The sequence below is a fragment of the Herpailurus yagouaroundi genome, unplaced genomic scaffold (genome assembly GCF_014898765.1).
Source record: "Herpailurus yagouaroundi ecotype Mexico unplaced genomic scaffold, PumYag 160, whole genome shotgun sequence".
Taxonomy (NCBI): domain Eukaryota; kingdom Metazoa; phylum Chordata; class Mammalia; order Carnivora; family Felidae; genus Herpailurus; species Herpailurus yagouaroundi.
Window position 1 is genome coordinate 19,610,673 of NW_024412401.1, and position 25,302 is coordinate 19,635,974.

Below are 25,302 nucleotides of genomic sequence, written 5' to 3' on the forward strand. Positions count from 1 at the left end.
TGCTCACGGCTGGGAATGGGTCTAGTATTTTGAGTGATCATATGAGGAGAGACTGCAGTCTTTTGGCCAGGAAAGAGGCCGCCCTCTAGTGCTCAGATCAGTTAAAGGGCAGCAGGGCTGCAGTCTTGTTGAAAGCCAGTTAATGCTTCTATCCTCTTAATTAAGCCTTCCTTTTAAAACCTTACAAAGGTATCCTTTCCCTGTAAGAAATTGAAGATTCACACATTATAGTGGGCATCCGGGCCAAGGCTGTGACACATGAATCTGAAGTTTGACCCGGGAGGCCCTAGTAAGTGATGGACCAGTTTGTATTTGTCTTTGTCTTGAGCCTCTTCCTGATGAAAAGATACATAGCAAGGAGGACTCATATGAAGGGGTGTGTAAAAATTCTGCTTCAGATTCTCAAGACTACTGACTGGAGCACTCCTGCCAAGGTACTACTAAACACAGGCTCTTGAGGTAGTGGACAGTCAGGGTCATGTTAAAGTTAACACTAGGAGATGGACTTGCCTGAGATCCTCCCCTTCAACTTTGCCACGAGAGGGCGTGACAGGTGAGGACTCAGGAGCCAGGAACTGCCTGCCACAGGAGCATGGGTGCTGTTAGGACTTATAATAGGCCAGTCATCCCAGCATAAGCAGAGATGGGAAAAGAATAATGCAGTAATATGAACACTCCCTTCTGTGTCTGGATTGCAGGAAGGGAGGGGAACTGGGGGTATAAAGCCTGTCCCACGTATGCAACCTAAAGCCCAAACCAGTCTCCAAGGGCTGATGGGGCAGAGCTCACCCAGCCCCCACTACAAGCCACCAGTGTTTTAGTTTTTGGCTAAGTCTTGAAGAACAGAATTCATCTAACAAAGCCCCTGAGTTCAGCATGGTTTCTTCTCCAGCTTGTGGCCTTTGGCATTTACATTACCACTGACCTCATCCTCTGAGCCTTAAATTCAGAAACATCTACAAGGTTATTAGACCCAAGTGTGTTTCCAGACAAGAGGTCAGTAAGACAAATTCTCTTCTAGCCCCAAAGAAAAGGGAGGGCCATATTGTTTTTTTTAGGCTGCTCGGTCCTTTCTTACAGATGGCCTTGTGCTTGAAATTGAGGGACAGAGTCTTGGTCCTGAGAGAGGAGCTGGGGCCCAGTCAAGGCCATGTGTGGCTAGGGAAAGGGTAGCCTGAGAAGGATCAGGGAGTGGGTCTGGTATCTGCAGGGAGGACCTGGCAGAGGCCCCTTCAGCACAGGCTCCTGAGCTGCCATCACCTCATATTGGGTCTTACTCTAAGACACCATTGTTCTCTCAGGGGCGGTGGCTGGCCTGTGGCAGGCCAGATATAGCTGAAGCTGGCTCCTCAGACTCTGGATGCACTTGGATTTCAGAGCCATGATTTCATCCAGCTGGGTCACAAAATCTTCAAAATCCTGAGAAAGGAAACAAAGGACAAATGGAGCTTTTGCTAGCCTTCTCTTAGGATCTGCTTTTCTAGTCCCTTCTCTTGCAAGTTTTCAGAGCCCAGGTCCATCCTTCAGCTGGAAAATCTGCAGGAGAGTCACTATGGCACAGGGTGAGGCTCATTTCTCTGCATTTGAGAAACTTTTTTAAGATTTTATTTTTAAGGGGCACCTGGGTGACCTGGTCCATTATGCATCTGACTTCAGCTCAGGTCATGATCTCAACAGTTTGCGGGTTCGAGCGCCACATCAGGCTTTTTGCGCTGAGAACACAGAGCCTGCTTGGGATTCTTTTCTTTTCTACACCCCCCCCCCCCAAGCTTGCGCGCACTCTCTCAAAATGAATTTTAAAAAAAGGTTTTTATTTTAAAGTAATCTCTACCCAATGTGGGGCTCAAACCCACAACCCCAAGAGTTGCATGCTCCACTGACTGAGCCAGGTAGGCACCCCTGCATTTGAGAAACTTCTATGAGAGGTATTCTGCAGGACAGAGAGTTGTTTTTGTGAAAGTACCCCTGGTTTGCATGTGGTAGGTCACTTACTGTCACAGGGAGGGGCCCTAGCAAGTCAAGAAGGCAGAATGGCACAGGATACAGGCCTGGAAACAGGGAGTGTAGTACCGTCTCTCACCTGTCCTTGCGCCCCCCTTGAGCTATGTCAGAGGAATGGCACAAGGCCTCCTAGAGTAGGATAGCAGACCCTTACCCCACACATAACTGCAGCAAACAAGGATGACCATCAAACTACCCACAGGCTAATTCCCAAGAGCCCCTGAGGGTCTAGCCAAGGCCACTTACATTAAGAGCCAACTGGCTCATTAGGGTCTCCTCCTTGAAGCCCAGTTTTGCCATTTCATCCAGCTGTTCCTGGTGTGCTCGGATGACCACCTGCCTGGAAACACCAGAGGGGACAGTGTGATCCTCTGGGCCTTCCATCTCTCTTGGGCAACTTTTGGGAGCTGAGAGCCTTATTTCCAGGCCAGGAACTGCCTCTGCCCAAAGTGGTCAAAGCTTTGACCAAGGCCAGCTCACCATCACCTCCTCCCCTGTCACCTGTTCTTAGGGCTTATTTAGGCACTAGAGTATACCAAGAAGATACCAGGAAAGAGGCACTTCTCAAGCTGTCCCTGCCTCCCCAGCTACACTGAAGGACAGGGATGAGTGCTCTTTACAGGAGCTGCCCATAGCTTCCCTGCCAAAAGGTTCAAGGCTGTGACCACTGGAGGTGACACACTTGGCACGGGGTAGAGCCTGCTGTTTTGCCTGCCATCATCTCTCCTCCCTGGGTGTCCAGGGACCAAAGCAGGGGGTTTGAGCTGGAAACTGGAGGATCTGCCAGGCTCCTCTCACCTGTGCATCCCTGCATGTCCTTTTCTTTGTCCATGGCCTTGGCCTGGAGCCAAAGCGAGCAGCAGGCACACAGCCGGCCTAGATATCAGGAGCCCTAGCAAAGGGCTGTAGCCTCTGTTCCCACACACCCACCCTGCCCTCCATCTCCCAGCCTCTAATGCTGAGAGGGGCCCTGCTTGATCCCTCTGCCTTTTTTTTCTCTATGCCTCTGGCCCATCTCTTTTTGCTGCACCATCTACAGCATCCTTTGGGGAAAGCAGTACAAACCACTAGTCCCTCTGTTTTTGATCAATTTCACCCTTTTGGAAGGTGGCCAGCCTGTCTTGGTTCTGCGGGCACAAGGCTACAGCTTTTGCATCTCTGGGCAGCACTTCAGGAATACAGACCCGACAGAATGAAGAGGATTCTGAACTTACCACAGGTGACAGATCCTCCCTTCTCCCACTCAAGTCCCAGCTTTCCCAGACTCAGGGTTCATCCACCCTGGTGGGCCTGCTCCCATACATTTTATTCTTGCTCTCCATGTCAGGTGCATCTAGGCAAGCTCCCTTGAAAAGCTGGACAAAGCCTCTCTAGTTGTAGAATAGCTCTGACACTGAGCCAACAATAGCCATTCCCAGGACAGACAAAACGTTAACCTGGGGTGGAAGTAGGGGTGCTGGAGGGGCTCGAATCTTGGGGAGTGTCCAACTTACTGTGCATGCCCCAGGGTGAGCTGATGGACTTTTCCTGCCGTCTCTGGAGAGCAACTGGGGATCAGGGGAGAGCCTGGCCTTGCTAAGCATCTTGGGATCAGCCTGTATTTGAGCCATACGACGTCTGTGTTGGAGCAAGACAACTTGATGGGGTCTGTGGACAAACTCAGCTCCTGCCAACCAAGACCTGTTGGATGTTTTCTTTCCTGGGCCCAGGGCTGGTCAGCCATATCACTACTTTCTGTTTGTGGGGTGAATATAGGCCCAGGGTGGGGTCCTCCAGTATGTATGGTGGGGAAGGGCTTTCCTGGGAAACCTTGGGAGCTGTTCAGCTCTGTGTCCTTAGCATCAGCATCATACTGCTGGCTACCCACATGTTCCTGGGAGAAGAGAGCAGTCTCTGTGCTCTCGCAGACCCCTCCTAGGTCGGCCTCACTTGTGGGTAGCTTGTCCGGGGGCTGCTGACGGATGGGTGATGGGGACAGAGCTGGAAGACCACCACTAGGCTTATTGTCAGGGGGAGATGATGAGAGCCACAGGTGCCCAGTTGCCGAAGAGATTGGCAGAAGTGCCTTTTGATCATCAGATGACACTGTGTGGTCCACAGCTGGTCCCCCTGTGTCCACTGCCGCTAGAGTATGCACAGGCCCATCCTGGGCCAGCTGCTCCAAGGAAAGAGAGCCCTCATTGTCTGTGTTCTCCAGGAGGGACACAGTGAGGGGAGCCATCACTCCAGAAGCATATTCAGAGCATGTGCCTGATTCCCCTTTAGAGTTGTCGTCTTGGTATGCATAACTGTTCTTTGCTGTTGGGCTGTCTTGTCTGACTTCTTTCAGAGGTGTACTGAGTGTGTCTCTTTGGTCTGGAGATCTTGCAACTGCAATGTGGGATAGTGAGAAAATGAAACCATCTGCCTCCAGGGATGGTGAAGTACCCTTGGCCTGCCCAGGAACCTCACTTCTGAAGGCATTCTGTCTGAGATCAAAGGCTGGGCTGCCACCTCTTTTCTGGCCATATACAAACTCTACCTGTGAGCAGTAAGGCTTCTCTGCCAGGTTGTCTCTGGGAGAAGGTGCTGAGGAGATAGAGTCCTCCTCTCTGCTCCAGTCCAAAGGTAACTTACTTGGGCTGTGGCCACGATTAAGTGCTGCTCTTCTGTGGCTTGTGGGGTCCCTGGAGTACATCCAGCTTCCAGTTAGACACTTCTCATCACCATCTGTCCTGGGGTTAAAAAGCAGACTTCGCTGCCTTTCAGCCACCTGCTCCTCAGGTCCTTGTTCCCTCTGATGAAGGAAGAATGAACCTTCGCTATTCTCTAGGGTGTTTCTCTGCTTTGTGGTTCTCTGACTGGAGACATGTGAAAAAGAATCTTCACTGAAATCGCTGTCATCAAGGTCCTCAGTTTGGGCTCCATCCTGGCTCTCAGAGTAAGAACAGAAGGGAGGAGGGGTCTCCTTCTGGAGCTGCCCCTCTAGGGGCCTGTACTGGCATAAAAACCTTTCCAGTGGTTGGTACTTTAACTTCTGCTGGAGGAGAGGCGGCTGCTGGAACTGCTGGTGATAAAAGCGCAAATGTTCCTCCCTCTCCTTCTGGTGTGGAGGGATGTCTGTCCAAGCTTCAGAGGCAGACCTGGCAGGTGTGCTCCCCTTGCTGCCCTGACTGTATTCTGCCAAGTGGTGGAGGTTGCCAGCGGACAGCTCAACTCGTGACACAAGCTGCTTCTGCACTGGCTGCACAGTCTGCACTTTCTTGCACTTGGAGGGCAGTTTGCCATGCACCGGGTCTTCTCCTGGGCCAGGGGTCCTGCTTCCCCATCTGCGGGCAGCTTTGTGGCTCATTTGAATTTTCTCAGAGCACAATGAGGCAGACTCTTCTCTTTTTTTGACTGAATGTCCAGACCGTGTGGCTCCCTTCACAGGGCTAGTCTGAATGACCCACTCTTGGTGAAGACTCCCTCTGGATCCACCCCTTTTACTGGGAACTTTAGGTACAGGAGCAAAAGGGATATTGGGTGGGCGGTTTGCCAGAGGATGAGCCTTCCCTCTCGTGGAACTGGGAGCTGCTGTGAATGACTGCTGAAGTCCCAGCTTGACTTTTTTGGGAGAACACTTATCCCCTGGCAGGGCCACAGGGGAGCTCTGGATTCGTTTTGGAGAAGAGTTTCCAGAGGTCCGATTTCGACTGGTAGCTGAAGCACAACATTTAATGCCTTTCTTTAGTTCTTTGACCCTGTAAATTACCATTTTATGTTAAATGTGTATTCCTGTATGCTGCATAATTCCTTTTCTATATTTTTCAAAAACGAAACAAAAAGTATTACAAAAAAGACAAGTGTATTCTCTTAGGACATAAGCATATACCTAGCATTCTATGATCAGAAGTTTTGGAAATCACCTCAGTCCCATGGGATAGGCCAGAGGAGCTGGTCTTGGAACTGCACTACATCCATGTAGGGCCCATGCTGTACTTCTTGAAGGTGGACCAACTCAGGAGCCTGGTGTCTACCACTCACCTGCCCACTTTTCCTGCAGCCCATCTCCTTTCAGGCTTCTCTAAGAAAATGAATTCCCTCAAACTTGCTAGAACTCAGGAAGCAAAACCTTCTGGAAATAAGCAGGCTGTGCTAATTCCACTAAAGGAAAAGTGACCTGTCTATTCCTAGGGTTTCTCAACCTTAGCATAGTGGTATTTGGAAAACCAGATAATTCTTTGTTGTGGGGAACTGTCCTGTGTTGTGCCCTATGGGATGTTTAGCAGCATTCTTGGCTTCCACCTACTAAATGTCAGAAGCACTTCTAAGTCATGAAAATCAAAAATGTCTGTAGACATTGCTAAATGTCCCGTGGGAGGCAAAGTTGCCTCCTAGGTAGAGAAATAGAGAACCGTGCTCTATTCCACATGGGAATTTTAGAGAAGATGGAAAAGCCAGAATTAGGTCTCTGCTAGGATTTAGTTGTCAAGTTCAGTCTCTTACTCTGTGACATTTAAAAACACTGTAGGAATTTAGAATTACAAGGTGACATCAAGTAAAAATGTGACTCTCCAGTAGTTTGTAGATTCTTCATTAAAATCCCTTAGGAGGTGGGGTGTCCAGCTGGCTCATTCGGTGGAGCATGCGACTCTTGATATCAGGGTCATGAGTTCAAGCCCCACGTTGGGCATGAAGCCTACTTAATTAAAAAGATATATTTAAAAATCCTCTAGAGGGGCACCTGGGTGGCTCTCAGTTGGTTAAGCGGCCGACTTCAGCTCAGGTCGTGATCTCATGGTTCGTGAGTTCCAGCCCCGCATCGGGCTCTGTGCTGATAGCTCAGAGCCTGGAGCCTGTTTCAGATTCTGTGTCTCCCTCTCTCTGATCCTCCCCTGTTCATGCTCTGTCTCCCCCTGTCTCAAAAATAAATAAAACATTAAAAACAAAGAGTGTTTCTTTATTAAAAAGAAAAAAAAATCCTCTAGAAGGGAGTACTACTTCTACTTGGGGGCTCCCATAAAATGTCTCTTCCATTATTTTAAGTTTATCCATTTATTTTGAGAGAGGCCGAGAACATGAGTGGGGGAGGGGCAGAGACAGAGGACTCCGCACTGCCAGCACAGAGCCTGATGCAGGGCTTGAACCCATGAACTGTGAGATCATGACCCGCGCTGAAACCAAAAGTCAGATGTAACTGACTGAGCCACCCAGGTGCCCCTCCATTGTTTTGGTTTTAATCCAATCGTTACTGGTAGCCAAATGACACCTGGTCATTTCTGAAAACCAAGATCGTAAGTCTGACACTGAGACTTCATTTAAATCTTACCTTTAAGTCTGAGAGCCAAGGAAGACAGGCAACATAGCTAAGCAAAGAGATGTAGGATGTGACTAAAGACACACGAATTGTATCCACGGGCCTTTGTTTAGGTGTTGCAGTAGGACATACAAGCAAGGGGCTGAGAGGTGCCATGGTAAGTCTAGATGGTTCCATATTACTTCCTATTATAAAAATCTTAAATATTTTAGTTTAATTGAGAGAAACATCAAAATTTCTCACTAGGAGTCACAGTAAATAACTATAGACAGCTGAGTGCCAGAAGGAATCCTACAGGTAATTTGGTCATTGATGCTAACTGCTTCCAGTGTACTTTTCATGTCACCAAAATCACAACTATCAGTGAGCTCTTCTGATACATCTATTAGAACTATGGAACTTTATTTCTGGACTACTTAGCAACATTCTTCTAGGCCTCATTTAAGCACATAAAATAAATGGCTTTCATTTATTTTTTTATTTTGAGAGAGAGAGAGAGCGAGCGAGTGAGCACATTGAGTGAGTGAGGGGCAGAGGTAGAGAGAGAATCCCAAGCCCCCTCCTTGCTCTCAGCACGTAGCCTGACTCAGGGCTCTGTTTTATGAAATGTGAGATCATGACCTGAGCTCAAATCTGAGTTGGATGCTTAACCAACTGAGCCACCCAGGTGCTCCTCATTTATTTTCAGTAATGTATTAGACTGCTTCAAATGAAGCGAATTCTATTATACTTTTTCCATTCTCTTTAAAGCCAAAATTATTTCAAATAATTTTGCAATTATACTTAATACATCCCCTATGAGAAAGGGTTATTTTCATCTTCCTTTACTGAGTCACTAAGTGAGGAGATGGTCTTGTTCTCTGCTTCTAGTGATGAAGTTATTAGTCTAAGCAATTGATAACAATGTCTATGATTTGGAGAGTGAGTGGGGTTATGAAACAAGTTCAGCTTACTGTTAATAACTGTTGAAGCTGGGTAATGGATACATGGGGGTAAAGAATTTCCAGCCATACTGGGTTTTTGGAAACAAGTTTGGATCATCTCATATCTTCTATCTGATCTCAGTTCATGAAGTAGCCTTTCCTCTAGCAGTGCTAGTGAGCAGGCATTAGGAAATCATGCAATAAAAGAAACCTATTTTGGGGACCTATTAGTATTACCAGTGGTTAAATTAACACATAAATTAAATTAACATATTGAGTAGTCACTGTGTGCCCAGCATGTTGGTAAGCCCTTCACACATATTATCCTCACTGATTCCATGTAACTGTTGTAAGATGTAGATGCTAATATCCCCTGTCAGATAAGGAAACTGGACCCAAAACGTATGCCCAAGACCACTCAGCTATTTTGAGGCAGAAGTAGGATATTGGCCCAGATAGCCTGGACTCCAGAGCTCTTGTAACCACTGTGTCAAGTATCTCTCCTATCTAAATGAGATGGTACACAGAGTGCCTCACCCTGACACCCAGGAAGAGTTCCTCCTTTCATTCACAAATATTTACTGTGCGTCTACCAGGTAAAGCACTGAGCAATAGATATGGTAGAGAAAAAGATAAGGTTTCCTGTTTTCATTGAACTTAAATAATACCTCACTTTTCCTTCCCAATGAATTTCATAAAATGCCATGGATACTAAAGATTCCTCAACAGTAGTAAAAAAAAAAAAAAAAGAAAAAGAAAAAGAAAAAGAAAAAGAAAAAAGAAAAGCTTTCCCTCAAATAGTTTGTTAACCTTGGAGAGGAGACAGCTTCTGGGAGACCACAGAAAAAGATGTAAGACAGGACCAAGCAGCAAAGCAGCCAGAGGAAAGAATGGAAATGGTAGCGTCTTCATCCATGGTAGGAAACATATGTGACCACAGAGTAAGACATGGGGTGGGGTTGGGGGGACCCTGGCAGATATCAAAGTCACCCCAAATATATAGTCAAAGGTGCTGGCTTTACCACCAATTCCCAATGAGCCCTTTTAAAGTTCCTGCCCTTCTCTGGGCTCAATTTATCCTTCTGTAACACGTTATATCTGGGTTGCTCTCTTCTGGACCTACAAAGTTCTAAGTGTCTCTGCTTTGACAAGTAACATGTATTCTATCCCTTACTATTAGGGCTGAGGCTAGCAGGAAGAAAACCTTGAGCCTTCAACTCCAAAGAAATTTCATTTCCCAGTAGCCATTTAAAAATCACCAACGGAGTTGTCTCCTGAACCGGGGAATGTGTCCTCTTCCTCTTGTCACATTCACACTTGTAAAATGGCAAGGCCTACCAGGTCACATTCTTCAAATTACCAACTGCACATTCCCCTTCGGTACTAGGATCACTGCCTCAAGAACAGGCTTCTGGAGCTCAAGATCAGACCCCTATGTGTGTATGAGACCTGTACACACGACCTGCTACCTGAGAGCAACTCACCGGTCAGCATAACGCAAGGTATTCAGAGTGTGTTCAGTGGCCACGTGGCTTGGCGAGATGTTGGCAATCATGCATGTTTTGGCATCACCGATGAAAGAATCCTTCAGGACCTGTCCAAAACAGAAGTCAAGTCAACGAAGTCAACTAACAAGGGGCATATTGACTACTTATTGTGGGCAGGACACTGGGCTCCCCAATTTCTACAAAAAGGCAGTTTACAAAGAAGAAATACAAATGATCAACCATGTTAAAAAAAAAAAAAAAAAAAAAGGTACTCACTTCACCACCAAAGAAATACAAACAAGCCATTAAAAATACTAATATTTTTCACCCATAAGATTAAGACTCATGATGCCTGCCCTAGTGAGGGTCCAGGGAAATGGGTACTTTTCTACATTGCTACACTACTCATGTAGCATATACCATGAAATGGTACTTCCTTTTGGGAAGGCAGTTTGGCAATATGCATGAAAACATAAAAAAAGTGCACACTTCCAGAATGTTATCCTAAAGAGAACTGTTCAATTAAAAAAAAAAAAAAAATATATATATATATATAGGATATGCATTACAACATAATAATGAAAATTGGAAAATCTAGGCATTTTTAAGTAGGGAACAAATCGTTAACTGAATATAATACAACCATTAAAAATAATTATGTGGGGCACTTGGGTGGCTTAGTTGCTTAAGCTTCTAACTCTTGATTTTGGCTCAGGTCATGATCTCACAGTTTGTGAGATCAAGCCTCATGCCGGGCTCTGTGCTGTCAGTACTGAGCCTGCTTGGAATTCTCTCTTCCCACCCCCCTGCCTCTCTGCCCCATCCTTGCTCGTGCTTGCACTCTCTCTCTCAAAAATAAATGCTTAAAAAATTATGTATAGCTGTACTTAGGTACACAGGAAGATCTAAAACTTAATCTGAGTGAAAAGGCATATTACTCCATAACTATGTAAGTAGATCTACATGTAGATATATGGACAGAGAAATGTCTGGAAGGATGTCCACCAAAACATAGCAGTGATTATCACTGGGAGGTGGGATTTTCTGGTACCTCCTACCATCTTCTTTGTACTTGTATATATGGTCTGAATCACTATTATTATTTAAAGATTTTGTTTGTAAATAACCTCTACACCCAACATGGGGCTTGAACCCACAACCCTGAGATCAAGAGTCACATGCTCTACCAGCTGAGCCAGCCAGGTACCCCTGAATTATTTAATTAAGTAGGAACACATTTTCTGGGGATGGTGAACTTGTTTTAAAAAATAACAGAGGGGGCGCCTGGATGGCGCAGTCGGTTAAGCGTCCGGCTTCAGCCAGGTCACGATCTCGCGGTCCGTGAGTTCGAGCCCCGCGTCAGGCTCTGGGCTGATGGCTTGGAGCCTGGAGCCTGTTTCCGATTCTGTGTCTCCCTCTCTCTCTGCCCCTCCCCCGTTCATGCTCTGTCTCTCTCTGTCCCAAAAATAAATAAAAACGTTGAAAAAAAAATTAAAAAATAACAGAGCCAAGGGGCACCTGGGTGGCTCAGTGAGTTAAGCATCTGGTTTCAGCTCAGGTTATGATCTCACAGGACGTGAGTTCGAGCCCCATGTTGGGTTCTGTGCTGACAGCTCAGAGCCTGGATCCTGCTTCAGATTCTGTGTCCTCCTCTCTCTCTGCCCCTCCCCTGCTCACATGGTCTCTTTCTCTCTCAAAAATAAACATTAAAAAAAAAAAAAATAACAACTAATGTCAGAATCACCCATAAGAAAGGTTTTCTAAGTTTCTGGCTGAAATGTTTGAGAAGACATCATCTAACCAGTTCCGACTACTAAGGAGTTATGTTATAGGTTCTGCCACAGGCCCTGTGGAGCCATTAGGATAGCTGCACAGACTGAAAACCTCTCCCAAAATACAAAGATCTCGTAAACTGCCTTCTACCCTAGTCCATTCTCCACTGGGCACAGGACTTGGTGCAGAAGGGAATCAGAAGCACCCATAACTGCCTTCACAGCAGTTTATATGTAGGTAGACCCCTCCATGGGCCACTTTTGTATAGCTATTACAATGCTGACTTACTAGCATTTTCTGTTAATAAAGCACAGTTTCATGACAGAAAAATGGAGGAAAAAATTACCTATAGTTTTAACACTCAGAATAATCAGTTAACACATGCAGAATTTTTTTGTGTAGTTTTTGTCTCATAACATATTTTTATACTGTAGATCTTGGTCATCTTTCCTATCAGAACCTGTCAAAAATCTAGCTCATCCGGGGCACCTGGCTGGCTCAGTTGGTAGAGCATGTGACTCTTGATTTCAGGGTTTTAAGTTCAAGCCCCATGTTGGATATAGACATTACTTAAAAATAACTTTTTTTTTACTTTTTTTTTTTTTTTTAAGAGAGACAGCACACGCACACATGTGAACAGGGGAGAGGAGGAGAAGGAGAGATACAATCTTTAGCAGGCTCCACACTCCATGCAGAGCCCGATGCGGGGCTTGATCCCACAACCCTGGGATCATGACCTGAACCGAAATCAAGAGTCAGACATTCAAGTGACTGAGCCACCCAGGCGCCCCAAAATAAACTCTTCAAAAATACATCTATCTCATTCTTTTTAACTCCAGCTGTTATTTTTTATCTTGAAACACTAGTCTAAGTCTTACAGCTAAGAAAGTACTTAGTACAACTACACCAACCTCCCTTCAAAGGCTCAAGAGACTCCACTAAATAAAAAATACTTCTTTATATTAGAAATTGGCAAAAAGCTGTTGAGTGATGACCAGAAGAGCACCACTGCCCCGAAAATGCCCAGCTGCCTCCCACCACAGGCATCTCTGCCTGAGGATGCCCCTCTCTAGAATGGGCATCCTGGAATGAGCCCATTCCAGGCTCCTGGAAAGAATGTGACCCTTTCCTTCCCTGGACCCCGAAGCTTAGCATCATGCATTGCTGGCAGTGGATGCTTTGCTGAATGAACAAATGAATGAAAGAACAAGTGAGAACAAACTCAAAGCTCACATTTAACTTTACCTGAGTTAATTTGCTTTGCCTGAAGGGAGTGTGGCTGTGTTCCTGATCCAATGCTCGGATACATTCCTTCAGCTGCAGAGTAGAATAACAACAAACACATCATATATCACATGCAAAGAGAGAGTTAACAGATCAGACTTTTCTTAAATAAGCCACACTTAGGCAATCCTCCAAAAGGAATTCAAATGCCCTGGTAGTTTCTTGTCCAACAAGAAGAATCAAGCTAGACTGGGAAACAACATCCTGTGCTGTGTCTAGTTAAGGGCCACCCAACATAAAGGCTGTGATCCTAGAATTAGCCCTGATAGCAGGGCACAGACAAACCAGGTAACTTCCCACAAGGCCCAGAGTCCAAGCTGATGTGGTGGCAGTTCTGGCTTGCCACCTCCCTTTTTCTCATCTCCTCTTATACTATTATCAGCTATGGATGTGCTGAAGTAGAGAGAATATCTACTTGACTCCCTCAACCTCCCTGCTCCCACATGCATACCTATAGGTGTAGATTCAAGTGTAGACTCAGATAAAAGTTTTCTCAGTGGGACAGGAGAAATTCTAGAGTCAGAGCTGGAAAGGAACTGGGAAATCACCTAAGTCTACCTTCTCATTTTATTTTTTACCTTCTTATTTTAAAAAGGCAGGGACTGTGTCCCAAAGGCAAGGACATACCACTTGCTCCTAGACATAAGCCCCTCAAAAAAGTGCACATTTGAACATCACTAGCGCTCAGAGATCCACATATGTAGACCTCCAGGGGTAACATGCTCATCAGAAAGAACAGAACAGCAAGGGTGAGGGGAACAGGAGGAGGGAGAAGAGATCTCCTATTTCTGAGTCATGTATCTAGGTTAAAATAAAGTAAATGTAAAGGAAGGGAGGAAAGAGGATGGAAGGAATCCTTGGAAGTACCCATGCTGGAGTTCACCAAGAACAGGTAATTAGCCTTGAGAGTTTGCTATGGCTGTTCTTAGTGGCAAATATTGAGGTCCACAGCTAACTCCTCTCTATCCAAAAAGCTGCAGTATATAAGAGGGAACAAGTATCCTCCACTTTCTGAAAGTTCAGGTTATGCCATTTCACTTTTATAAAAGGCCTACATTAGTACCAGTGCTAACTAAAAGAAATTTAAAGAGGATTTTCACTTTTATTTTAAAAGGTGAAAAGTAAGGGCCCCTGGATGGTTCAGTCAGTTGAGCGTCTGACTTCGGTTCAGGTCATGATCTCACAGTTTGAGTTCAAGCCCTGTGTCGGGCTCTTGTGCTGACAGCTTGGAGCCTGGAGCTGCTTCAGATTCTGTCTCCCTCTCTCTCAGCTCCTCCCCCACCCATGCTCACACACGCTTTCTCTCTCTCTCTCAAAAATAAACATTAAAAAGTAAGGTAAAAAGTAAAAATAGTATTCAGCGTTTATTCTGCAACAAGCCTTTACAGGTGCAGTGCGTGTACCCTGAGCGGCAAGAGTGGTACCGTCCAACTGCTTCCCAGGGAAGTACATTCAACATCTCAGCAGAACTGTATCTCCATCGGTGTTTTATTTATTTAATTTAATTAACTAACTTAGTATTGAGAGAGAGTGGGCGGGGGAGGGGCAGAGATGGGGAGAGAGAGAATCCCACGCAGGCTCTGTGCTGTCAGCGTAGAGACCAACACAGGGCTGGAATTCAAAAGCTGTGAGATCATAACCTGATCTGAAATCAAGAGTTGGATGCTTAACCAATTGAGGCACCCAGGTGTCCCTTATCTTTTAATAGTTTTTTTTTTTTTTAAGTAAACTCTAAGCCCAATGTGGGCCTTGAACTCACAACCCCAAGATCAAGAGTCACATGCTCCACTGACTAAGCCAGTTGGGTTCCTCCATCTGTGCTTTATTTTGATTTAGTTTGTACACCCATTAGCAAGATGTATCTTAAGGTATCAGAAAAGCCGAAGACAGGCTATTTTTGGCATTTTGGGAATGCACACACTTTTCCCATATAAATTAATGGTAATCACTTCTTTGCCTTATGCCATTTTGGCTTACAAAAGGTTTCATGGGAAAATTCTATTTTCAGATAGAGAAACCTATATAAGGGAATTTCCTCTTTTATTACAAATACCCCAAACTTGAGCACTAGGACAGTTCTCCAAAAGGGACAAACAGGTAGCCAAATCCTGCCCCTGAGTTACACCTGCCCCTTACATACTCAAATCCAAGTGTGGCCACCAATCCCTATGAGTCCTTGAGTCCCTTTAGCCCTGTTGAATCAGAATGGGAAGTATACTTTATTAAACTTATTAAGGGAGAACTAAGGGGAATACCCAAGAAGAAAATAAGGTGTACCTTTGTGCACCTTACAAAGCACACGATTTAAAAAAATTTTTTTTAAATATTTATTTTTGAGAGAGAGAGAGTGCAAAAAGGGGAAGGGCAGAGAGAGGAAGACACAGAATCTGAAACAGGCTCCAGGCTCCAAGCTGTCAACACAGCCCGACACGGGGCTTGAACCCACAGACTGCGAGATCATGACCTGAACCCAAGACGGATGCTTACCCGACTTGAGTCTCCCAGGCACCCCAAGATTTTTTTAATAAATATTTTTAAAATTTTTATTTATTTTTTTAAATTTTATTTTTTTAGAGAAAGAGAGAGAGCACAAGCAGGAGAGAGGGACAGAGGTAGAGAGAGAAAGCCTCAAGTAGGCTCCAGGCCCAGTGCAAAGCCTGATGTGGGGCTTGATCCCATGACCCTAGGATCATGACCTGAGTTGAAAATAAGAGTCAGATGCTCAACTAACTGAGACCCCGTGGAGCCCCACAAAGCACAAGATTATGATGCGGTTTTTGAAGGCTTGTTTCTAGGCTCCTTTGCATGCTACTGACCTTGTGAGACAGACATAGTCCAGTCTCAAGAGGTTGTATGACTTCACATGGACTTCTTCCCAGGTTTTATACTTGATTCCTGGACCATAATTTTACATATGAGAATCACAGATTTGTAGCTAGAGAATATGGACCCCTGGCCAGTTCACTTAATCCATCTGAGTCTTAGAAACTTAACCGGTAAATGCTATTGGTTCTGGGGCTCCTTTGAGAAATGGTTGATTACAGGGCTAGGGCAGGGAAAGCATAAAGATGTGTGTGTGACATCTTATAAGGCCAAAAGGCAAGGATATGCTCAAAAATGATGGGGGATGAGGAGCCTGGGTGGCTCAGTCAGAGCCTGAGACTTCGCCTCAGGTCATGATCTCACGGTTTGTGAGCTCGAGCCCCGTGTCAGGTTCTCTGCTGTCAGCCCAGAGCCTACTTCAGATCCTCTGTCCCTCTCTCTCTCTGCCCCCTCCCCTGCTTGTGCTCTCTCTCCCTCTCTCAAAATACATAAACAACAACAAAAAATGATGAGGGCATATATATCAAAATGATACAGGAGCCAACTTGAAAGAGCTCACAATGGCCAAATCTGGGACAATCTGAGCAATAAAATAATGATAGAAATGTATTATAATCTAGCAAATAAAAGAAATATCCATTTACTGTTATAATCTAATAAATAAATTGGAGAAGAAGGACAGCTCTTTCTTACAGCAGAATTCCAACTAATTAATGTAAAAAGAGTGATAGGAACAGGAAATCCCACCAGGTAAACACCACAATAATTGTTGCAGATTAAGAATCATCAATGGATGCCAAAATTAGGCAGCAAAAGTCTGATGTAAATAGGATATCTGCATAGTTTCAAAGTATCTCCCCATAAGATATTAATTACAAAAGGAAAAATGGTAACATTACGGTGGAGAAACCTAGCACAAACCACCTTAAGTGATCAAAGTGAACATCACCAGTAGTAAGACATACTGATTTCATGCACCACCTGATATGATCCACCAAGAAGGACACAACTTATGTGGTGTTCTTGCTAAAAATTCTTTACCTTGATCGAATCTGAGAAAACCCAAATCCACAGACAATCTGCAAAATAAAATGCCAGCACTCTTCAAAGGTGTTAAAGTCACAGACAACAAAAACTGAGGAGACTATGAAGACAGAACAACTAAATGCAATAAAAGGTCCTGGACCCAAAAAAGGACATCAGTGGGACTACTGGTGAAATTAAAACAAGGTCTGTAGATTAGTTAATAGTATTATTACTTTTTTAAATATTTAAAACTTTTATTTGAGAGAGAGAAAGAGGCAGGCGGGGGTGGGGGTGGGGGAGAGAGAGTGAGAGAGAGAATTTCAAGCAGGCACCATGCTCAGCACAGAGTCTGACACAGGACTCGATCCCATGACCCTGGGATGACTGAAATCAGCAGTTGGACATTCAACTGACTAAGCCATCTAGGCACCCCTTTAAAATTTTTCTTTTTTTAGTTAATAGTATTATAACCAATGTTAATTTCCTGATTTAGAGCATTTTATTATGGATGCTGGGTGAAGGAATGCTGGGCATTTATTTTTGCATCTTTTTGTAAACTTAAAATTATTCAAAAATTAAAAAGATAAAGATAGATGCTCTCTCACCTTTCTAGCCTTGCAATTTATCCTTCATGAGGCCTAGAAATAAAGTACCTAGCTAGAGACTTCAGTTCTGGTCAAAAGGACTTAAATAATACGGAGGAGCACAGGCAGCACTGTAGAGCTGCAAAAAGGAATAAGGAAAATCTTTATATAGAATCGTGTAGGGACCTCCAGGATACTGGTCAGGGAAAAAAGCAAAGTGTTTACAGTATGCTACCCTTTTACTTCTGAGAACAGCGTTGAATACATATATATTCAATGTACTGAATGTGTGTGTGTGTGTGTGTGTGTGTGTGTGTGTATGTGTGTGTGTGTTTATCAAGTGACTTTGCAACACAGTATTAAGACTACACATCCCTAACCAGATACAATTTAAGAGCGAAAAAGAAACTGCAAAGAAATATTAATTTGAATTCAGTAATCATATTATGAGTAGTGTTAGGATTATTTTGAAATGTATACATACTGAAGTAGAGCTAATAAATTAATGTTAGGAACTAAGAATTCTAGCATAGGAGAGAAGGGAAATATAAATTCAAAAAAGTTAACCAAAACCCTTGTAATCTTAATTTTTGAATTAATTTATTAGTATGAATCCCTGATCTACCTTCCCTTTCAAAAAAAATCTATTTCCTAGCTCTGTCTACTAACCCACTTATGGTATAAGCACCCCTAGTGCCCCTTAATGGTCTCTAAATGCCATTTCCTTCTAAAACCAAGGCTTGTTGAAGAACTGGCTGATTCAAGGTCTGGAAAAGGAAACGTACAAGATGAGTGTAGATTATCTTGTCATACCAGAAAGCCAGGAAGCTATTCGAGACTAAGAGGGCTGGTCAAAAAAACAAAGGAACATACTTGAAAAAGTTCCCACTGGCCAAATATGTACAATTTAAATAGCAAAAAAGAATAATGATTATAATGAGTTTATAATAATACAAAAAAAGGGGCGCCTGGGTGGCGCAGTTGGTTGAGCGTCCGACTTCAGCCAGGTCACGATCTCACGGTCCGTGAGTTCGAGCCCCGCGTCGGGCTCTGGGCAGATGGCTCAGAGCCTGGAGCCTGTTTCCGATTCTGTGTCTCCCTCTCTCTCTGCCCCTCCCCCATTCATGCTCTGTCTCTCTCTGTCCCAAAAATAAATAAACGTTGAAAAAAAAAATTAAAAAAAAAAAAAAAAAGTAAATAACAAACTCATTGGTCATGTTTAGGTTACTAGGACACCAGTCATTCTGCAAAATGGTGAGTAAAGGCAAAGAAGCAAGAATTTATCTGGTCTCTACTGTATGAACTATATTTCAGAATCAGACAGTTGAGGGAAAGTTCTTTCCAGCTAATAAAGAAGGAGTATTAGAATATCATCATTTTGGATTCTCTAATAAAACAGCAGATACAGGCGATGTTCATCAACGGCTGCTAAAACCACTCAATGAAAAAGTGTGATAGGAAACTATAATGGAGGAATTAAGCTGACACTTGAATTTTTCTCAATTCTTAAAAAATCACAAAGAGAGAAAAGCAGACATTCTGTACCTCCTGACATGTTCCTATAGGAAGTCTAAAAACTACCCATGAATTCTTGTCAAAAAACAGAACCCCAATCTCATCAAGCTTCTAGAACAGTGCTTTCCCAATAGAAATGTTAGCCACAAATGCAAATCATACGTGTAATTTAAAATTTCACATTAAAAAAAATGAAACTAATCTTTTTTTAAGTTTATTTATTTATTTGAGAGAGAGCGCGCGCATATGCGCTCATGAGCAGGAGAGGGGCAGAGAGAATCCCAAGCAGGCTCCATGCTGCCAGCGCAGAGCTTGACACGGGGCTCAATCCCACGAACTTCAAGATCATGACCTGAACCAAAACCAAGAGTCCGATGCTTGGCCGAATGAGCCATTCAGGCACTCCAAATTAATCTTAATTACATGTTATGTAATCCAATACATCCAAAATGTTATTTCATTGTGTAATCAATATGAAAAATATTAATGAGATATTATGCCTGCTTCAAGATCCAGGGTGTATCTTACACTTAGAGCATATCTCAGTTCAGACTGGCTACGTTTGAAGTGCTCAATAGCCACATGTGGCGTAGTGGCTACTGTACTGTACAGCACAAACACAGACCTTAACCACATTACAGAAAATAGAGAGAACAGAGTGCCATGTTAAACATCAACATGGGGATGCAGTCAACCTAATCCAGAATGCAGGAAATCTTATAGGACAAGTGACCCAGTTTTCTTGAACAAATACATTGATATTAAAGAGAGAGAGAGAGAGAATGGAAGAACTGATATGGAATAAAAGAGACTATCAGAAATGATCCAAGGGTCCTGTTTGCATCTTGATTTGAACAAACCAACTGTGAAAAGCCATTTATGGGACAACTGGAGGAAGGATAACATTTACTAGATAATAGATAATATAACATAATTATTTCTTTAGGTGTGATAATGGCATTGCAGGTATATTTAAGAAAGTATGAGCCCTCATCTCCTTGAGATAATGAAATATTTGTGGAAGACATGACAGGATGACAGGATTTGCTTTACAATAATCCAAGGGAAGGGTTAGTTAGATTTTTCACATGTTGAAGCTGGGTGCAAGTATTTGGGAAGTCATTAAATGATTTATTCTACTTTTGTATGTTTGAAAACTTAATACAATCTAAAAATTTGATGAGAGGGAGAAAGCTTACCTAAGTTAACCATTTAGCAGCTGCAGAAATACTTGTGTGTTCCTTTGCTGAGAATCTGATTGGGCAGCCTCTGCCCAATTCCAACCTTGGAATTCCACTGCCAGACTCTAAGAGCATGCCCTTGCTCTACTGATTCCACCCAGCCACCCTCACCCACTCTGGCTGCATGTAAAGAGGGACAAAATCTCTCAGGAAGGATTTTTAAAAATTTTTAAGTTTTTAATTGTTTGTTTGTTTATTTATTTTTGAGAGACAGAGAGAGAGAGGGAGGGAGGGAGGGAGGGGCAGGGGCAAGGGCAGGGGCAAAGAGAGTGGGAGACACAAAATCCGAAGCAGGCTCCAGGCTATGAGCTGTCAGCAGAGCCTGACACGGGGTTCGAACTCATAGACCATGAGATCATAACCTGAACTGAAGTCGGACTCTTAACTGACTGAGCCACCCAGGTGCCCCTCAAGAAGGATTTTTAGATTAAAGTTGTCAAACAACTTACAGCCAGAAGACTCTGGTTTATTTCTGCACCTTCCATCTTTGTCTGTCTATCTGAGTCTCTGGCGTCTGCTGCTCTTTCACTGCCAGCCAAGTCAATAAAAGAGATCCTAGAGAAAAGACACAGCAAAGATAACTTCTTTGGGGCTTTCGTTTATTTTTACAACAGTCAGCATTTTGTGGCGGCAGGAAGAAATTAACACTGGCCCATCCTCAGGAAAGAAAAGACATTACTGTCAGCTTTCCAAAAGTATTTTAAGATCCTGATCTGTCAGCTGTTGATAGCACTGTTCACTCAGACACTTCCATTGGTTTTAATCATTTGTGAGAAAGTATGACTAAAATTAATAAAACATTCTTCCCCCCACCAAAAACCCCGCCATTCTTCCCATAAAGCTAAATGACTGCAATGCAAATCACGTATGTGACCACTTAGATAATTAAATAGAAACTTCTGTGGGCTGCTTTCCAGCCAAAAAAATAAAAAGAAAAGAAAAGAAAGAAAAGTTTAAAGAAAAAAAAAAAAGAAAAGAAAAAGACTCATTACTGAGAGGTGAGATAGGCTCATCCATCAGTGTGGCAGAGTTTGCTAAGATAGCACCAGAGAAGCAATGAATGTACTCAATTGTCTTATGGCTTCTTTCAAGAAGGCTAGATTAATTCTCTCTCCCCCCTCCCCTTTTTTTTTGGCCTGTAAGCTGAGATGCATTTCCTACTATTCCTTTGCTGATACTGTGTTTCATGTTAGAAGCAATCAATGTCCCTTTTAATAACTTAGGCTTGACCAACAATAGGTCATTACTTCATGGTTAATCAACTGATGGCACTTTAATACAATGATTTATTTCAGGGCTAACAACTCTACTCTGTATCCCTGATATTTATTAAAAACTCCATGGTGGCAGAGTGTTCTGTTGTTGATAACACATATTTCAAAGTCATGTTACGGAAAGGCAGACAATGCAGTTCCTTGCATATTTCCAGCTCACCTGCCAAATGTCCTCTTGGCTGAATCTTTGATCTGAATTTGGATGATAGCATGGGAGCGGGAGGAGTCTGCATTAACTCCAGTGGCCCCAGTGCTGCGCTCCTTGCTGCCTTTCAGAATCACCTGAAAATAAAATCCATAGGGTGATTTCCCCAAGAAATAAAAAAGCCCTCTGGTTTCTAAGAATTGGCTGAGAGCAATAGAGACCAGGCATATACCTTTGTCAGTACACTGCAGTCATTTTCCTTCTAAGCAGAAAGCTGCCTAAACATTAAATCATACAGAGTAAATACCCAACAGCAATGCAAACAATGTGGAATACTCACCTTGGGGGAGAACATTTAATAGCTGAAGAGCTAATTTACTTCTTGATCTCATAAACTCTTTTTTATACCTTTGATAGATTTAGCCTGACTACAATCTCCAGGGCATGACTTGTCTCCAAAGCAAGGTCCCACAGTAGCCATCTATCTTAGTAACTAAAGCAAAGGACAGAAATGTGTATCACAGAATGACTAATACACAGGGAAGAAAAAGAGGGAGAGAGAGACAGAATCCCAAGCAGGCTCCACACTGTCAGCCTGTCAGCTCAAAGCCTGATGTGGGGCTTGAACTCACAAACCACGAGGTCATGACCTGAAATCCAGAGTTGGCTGCTTACCCTACTGAGCCACCCAGGTGCCCCTAGAATTGTATTTTAGAATCAAATTTAGAATATTTTAGATGCACTCATTTTGTAAATAGCTTGCTAAAAGTGTAATAGGTCTATCCGATGAATCTTTTTATAAAGAGAAGAACCTGTTAATTTATAACACTGTACTGTCAGCTGCAGAGCTAGTATGTTACTGCTAATTAGAAATCTTAAGAGTGACAGTAGTCCCTTACACTGGGTGTGGCAGGTCCCCCTGCCCTGCACTGCTAACTAAGCTTGGATGCTGGCTAGGCTGCTTCAGGCACATCTGTAACTGACCCACCTAGTTCAAATGTACTTCTTTATCCTGGCCTCTCTCCTGTCACTCTGACTTTGTGCGTACATAGACTAATGCAAGGATGATGTGTAATGTTCTTTTTATCAAACTTTTCTTTTTTCTCTATTAGAAAAGAAAGACATGCTTACTGTGGAAAACTTGGAAAATGTAGGAAAACTATCAACAAGAAAATATATACCTCACATAAATCCAGAGTAAACAAGATTCTGGTGTATTTCCTTCTAGTTTTAGGGTTCTCACACCTCTTTTTGTTTTTTGCTTGTTGGTTTTGGTCTTTTACAAGCCCCACGAAGAGACAGGGGAGATCCTTTAAATCTCTACATTTGTATAAACAATATGCTTGATAAGGGAAGAAACAGAGAAGTTAGTGACTTACCCGAGGTCACATAGGTCAAATATCGTCAGGCTAGGGATAGAAGCCAGGTGGCCTCTGCCACGTGAAAGTAATGATGCTAGGGACACACAGCTGAGAAAGGCCTCAAGGCCTAGCTAGGCACAGCGGATACAGACAGACGCTTAGAAGATGGTTTGTGGTTCACCCCCAGGGAAGTCAAGAAAAGTTGGTTTCTGGGGTTCTGTTATAAAGTTTTACACTTGGTTTTTCATGCACCTTGTCCACCTTATCCATCATGATGCATTAGGTACCTGTGAGTACATCCCAGAAAACCTAATGTGTTGAGGATACCTTTCCTGACTAATGACTTTTAGGGAAGGCATGAAGGATTTCTGGTTCTGGTTCAGTTTCCTCAGCTTCAGAAACAGGCTACAATCACCATGCCTTTCAGAAAGTGAAATAAAGCACCTGGGCTCTGACAAGTAAAAATGACTCCATTTATAAAGATCATCAGATAGATCAACTTTTTTTAATATTTATTTTTATTTAAAAAATTTTTTGTTTTTTTTTTTTTTGTTTTTTTTTTTGAGAAAGACAGAGATAGCACAAGCAGGGGAGGGGCAGAGAGGTAAAGAGAGAATCCCAAGCAGGCTCTATGCTGCCAGCACATATAGCCCGACACAGGGCTCGAACCCACAAAACTGTAAGATCATGACCTGAGCTGAAACGAAGAATCAGACACTTAACCACACTGAGCCATCTATGTGTCCCAATGTTTATTTATTTTTGAGAGAGAACAGGAGTGAGGGAGGTGCAGAGAGATGGGGACAGAGAAGTGGGCTTCATGCTGGTAGCAGAGAGCCTGATGTGGGTCTCGAACGCACAACCCTGAGATCCAGAGTTGCATGCTCCACTGACTGAGCCAGTCAGGTGCCCCAAGAACAAACATTTTTGTGTAAACTTCCAAAACTTTATTTCTTTTCAGAAATGTAAAACAGAGTTTCCTGGGGAAATAGAGCTTTGCAGATCAACATGAGACTCCACGGGCTCCCCAGTACAAGTGAACCAAAAAGAAAAAAGAAGAAGAAAAGGGAAAACCAAAATATTTGGGGGAAAATGCAAGTCTAGGAGCCAAGCAAAAATAGTGCAATCAACTGAAAAATCAGTAGGCTTCCTTTTCCTCTACCACTTCCTCCTTCTTGAATTCTTCCTTCTGTAACTAAAGTCTATTGGGCAAATTTCTAAATCTAGGTCCTTTAGACAAAACATGTTATGTGAGTAGTGAAATGGGGAACTGCCACCAAAGAAACTAAAGACAACTGCTCAATTCTGTTGCCTGGGTAACATTCAGGGACATTATTAATAAAGACTATTAATAAGAACAGATGTGGCGAATTGAACTAGTGTCACACCAACCATTTTCTATATGTTATCTCATTTCCTCCTGTATCATCCAACCCAATCATCTACTATCATCCACATGTTTCAGGCTCAGAAAGGGAAAGGACATGCTGAAGGATACATGGCACCAGGACCCACCTCTGTATGGTTATAAGGCTTTAATCACTAAGGTTTCTGTGCATATACTGAAGGAGGGCTAGGAGCATGTCAGTAGCATAGGCACTGTGTGCATAGTAAGTCTCTACCACTGGCATACAACCGAGGCTCATCTAGGGGAAGCTTTTGCCATGTGGGCCTCCATTACCAATTGCGATTAGGGCAATGATAAAATATGAAACAGGTTTATGAGAAGTTTGAGAATGGATGCCCATAAGTACATAAGGTGGCTATCGAAATGACTTAAAAATCTGTAAATCTGGGGCGCCTGGGTGGCTCAGTCGGTTAAGCGGCCGACTTCGGCTCAGGTCATGATCTCTCGGTCCGTGAGTTCAAGCCCCGCGTCGGGCTCTGTGCTGACAGCTCAGAGCCTGGAGCCTGTTTCAGATTCTGTGTCTCCCTCCCTCTGACCCTCCCCCATTCATGCTCAGTCTCTGTCTCAAAAATAAATAAACGTTAAAAAAAATCTGTAAATCTCTACAACTGAAAAAATACTCATCAATTCCCTGACAGAAGAAATCTTGATTCCACAACTGAGAAATGTGAGGAGTCAGTGCGTCCTCGGTAAAGGCAGGGAAGACCTTGTGTCTGCATTGTTAAGACCAGGTAATAAAATACACTTGAAGGAGAGAGTTCCTGGAAGAAGGACAATCCTGTGGGAAAAATACGGCTGCTAGTTGTGCAGGCATGCAAGTGGCCATGCCTGAGTGAACCTGAGGGTGATCTGTGAGGGTGACACTCAAAGATGACACCTGAGGGTGACACTTGAGCAAACACATGGGTGATACTTGAGCGAGAATGTACAGTAACACCTGAGAAAGTGCAACACCTGAGTTAGCAAGTGCTGTTGTTTCGAGTCAGTAAATGTTCATGAGGGCATCCATAATTTATATCAACTTTCCATCTTGATCTCAGCTGACTTCTTGTAGACTGAGAGTATCGATGGTGATGATATAAAACACTAACAAGAAACTTCTTTCTGCCTTTTTTTTTTTAGTTAATTTTTTGAGAGAGAGAGAGAGAGAGAGAGAGAGAGAGAGAGAGAGAGAGAGAG

The 25,302-nt window shown here is 43.4% G+C and overlaps 1 protein-coding gene and 1 non-coding gene across 8 annotated transcripts in view; both read right to left on the bottom strand.

Annotated features, from left to right (window-relative positions):
• Positions 1-460: 460 nt before the first annotated feature.
• Positions 461-25,302, bottom strand: part of KIF24 (kinesin family member 24) — a 74,937-nt gene continuing 50,095 nt past the window's right edge. For all 7 annotated transcript variants that reach the window (XM_040481493.1, XM_040481491.1, XM_040481490.1 and 4 more), the window contains 7 exons: positions 21,370-21,491; positions 20,385-20,490; positions 12,708-12,779; positions 9,687-9,796; positions 3,495-5,723; positions 2,248-2,341; positions 461-1,419 (listed from right to left, as the gene is read on the bottom strand). In XM_040481493.1, the coding sequence (XP_040337427.1) occupies positions 1,279-1,419; positions 2,248-2,341; positions 3,495-5,723; positions 9,687-9,796; positions 12,708-12,779; positions 20,385-20,490; positions 21,370-21,491 (2,874 nt within the window). In that variant the 3' untranslated portion in view covers positions 461-1,278. The remainder of the gene's footprint in view (positions 1,420-2,247; positions 2,342-3,494; positions 5,724-9,686; positions 9,797-12,707; positions 12,780-20,384; positions 20,491-21,369; positions 21,492-25,302) is intronic.
• Positions 10,822-10,894, bottom strand: TRNAK-CUU (transfer RNA lysine (anticodon CUU)). The gene has a single exon. It is a non-coding gene; the product is annotated as a tRNA-Lys (tRNA).